Genomic DNA, 1,249 nt, shown 5'->3' with positions numbered 1-1,249 from the left:
GCGCACAGTTTGGCCGTGCTGCCCTGCAGGTCGAGGCAGACGTCGGTGCCGTTGGAGTGGAAGTCGTTGTCGGCATTGACATCGATGAAGGAGCCTGTCCGCATGGTGATGTGCGCCTCGATCTCCTCCCTAGCCCGGTCCACGTTCTCCGGCATGCCCGTCACCTCGAAGACAGGCTCCTTGTCCCGGCTGGGTGTCACAATGTAGGTGTGTGTCTGCTGCTGGATCCGCTTGATGGTGGCTCCCTTGGGCCCCACCACCAGCCCCACTACACGGTACGGGACCCTCACCTGGATGGTGGTCTGGCCCGGCAGGTTGGGGGGCCCCTGCATCGCTCCCGTCAGCCCGTTCACTTTGTTGCGTGTCGCCCGGATCATGGAGAAGTGCTCGGCGGCCGAGAGGATCTCCCTCTTTGCCATCTCTACATCCTCCTTCCTCCCAGTCACGATGAAAACGGGCTCCTCACCCCTGACCGGCGTCTTGATGTACGTGTTGGTCTTGGCACGTAGGGCTTTGATTTTGCAGCCTGCAGAGCAAGGAGAGGGAGAAAAAAAAAGGCACGTCAAAGCTGAAACCTGGCGAGGACCCCTGCTCAGACAGGACAGGGAGATGCAGGACCAGCAGGTCCCTTTGGTTCTGCACAGACACCCTTGGGGAGAGGGGTCCTTCCCACCACAAAGGCAGCCAGGGGCTCCCAGCTCAGTGTTGGGGGGCTGCACCAGCTCGTCTGAGACACGCCAGGCTCCTGGAACCAGCCTGACCCTGTGTCACCAGCTCCTCCGCACCACAGTGGGGATCGAGGACCTGGCAGGACACAGCCAGCAGCCTGGCTCTGGGACAGGCTGGAACAACATGTGGGCAGGGGGCCGGGGCAGGCAGTCATGGGGACATTTTCTTGCTGTTGAGGGGACGAGAGGCCAGGTTAAGTCAAAAGGTGTTTAAAGAGGTGCAAGGAAAAATAAAAAGACACTGAAGATGGAAGGGAAGGAAAAGGCCTGTTGGGATCCTGCAGGTTTCTCAAGACCTCTCAGACAGCAGCTAAACCCGGGAAACAGCCCCAGTCACACCCCAACAGCAGCAATGATGGCCCTGGAGGGACGGGACAGCCAGGGCTCTGTGCGACTGGGTGGCACATGCACCCCCTGCCCCAAGGGAGGAGAGCCCAGGGCAGGAGGGAGCCCAGGGCAGGAGGGAGCCCAGGGCAGGAGGGAGCCCAGGGCAGGGGGGCTCACGGGGCACCAGCTCTCCC

General features: G+C 61.7%; 1 protein-coding gene across 1 annotated transcript in view; it reads right to left on the bottom strand.

Annotated features, from left to right (window-relative positions):
• Positions 1–526, bottom strand: part of LOC104526517 (RNA-binding protein MEX3D) — a gene marked incomplete at its 5' end in the record, with an annotated part of 967 nt that extends 441 nt beyond the window's left edge. Inside the window, 1 exon segment of the mRNA XM_010169979.2 lies at positions 7–526. Within this exon segment, the coding sequence (XP_010168281.2) occupies positions 7–526 (520 nt within the window).
• Between the last annotated feature and the right edge of the window lie 723 nt (positions 527–1,249).

The sequence above is a fragment of the Antrostomus carolinensis genome, unplaced genomic scaffold (genome assembly GCF_000700745.2).
Source record: "Antrostomus carolinensis isolate BGI_N321 unplaced genomic scaffold, ASM70074v2 scaffold25186, whole genome shotgun sequence".
In the NCBI taxonomy this organism is placed as follows: Eukaryota; Metazoa; Chordata; class Aves; order Caprimulgiformes; family Caprimulgidae; genus Antrostomus; species Antrostomus carolinensis.
Note: the sequence above shows the minus strand (reverse complement) of the source record. Positions and strands in the feature narration are given on the sequence as shown.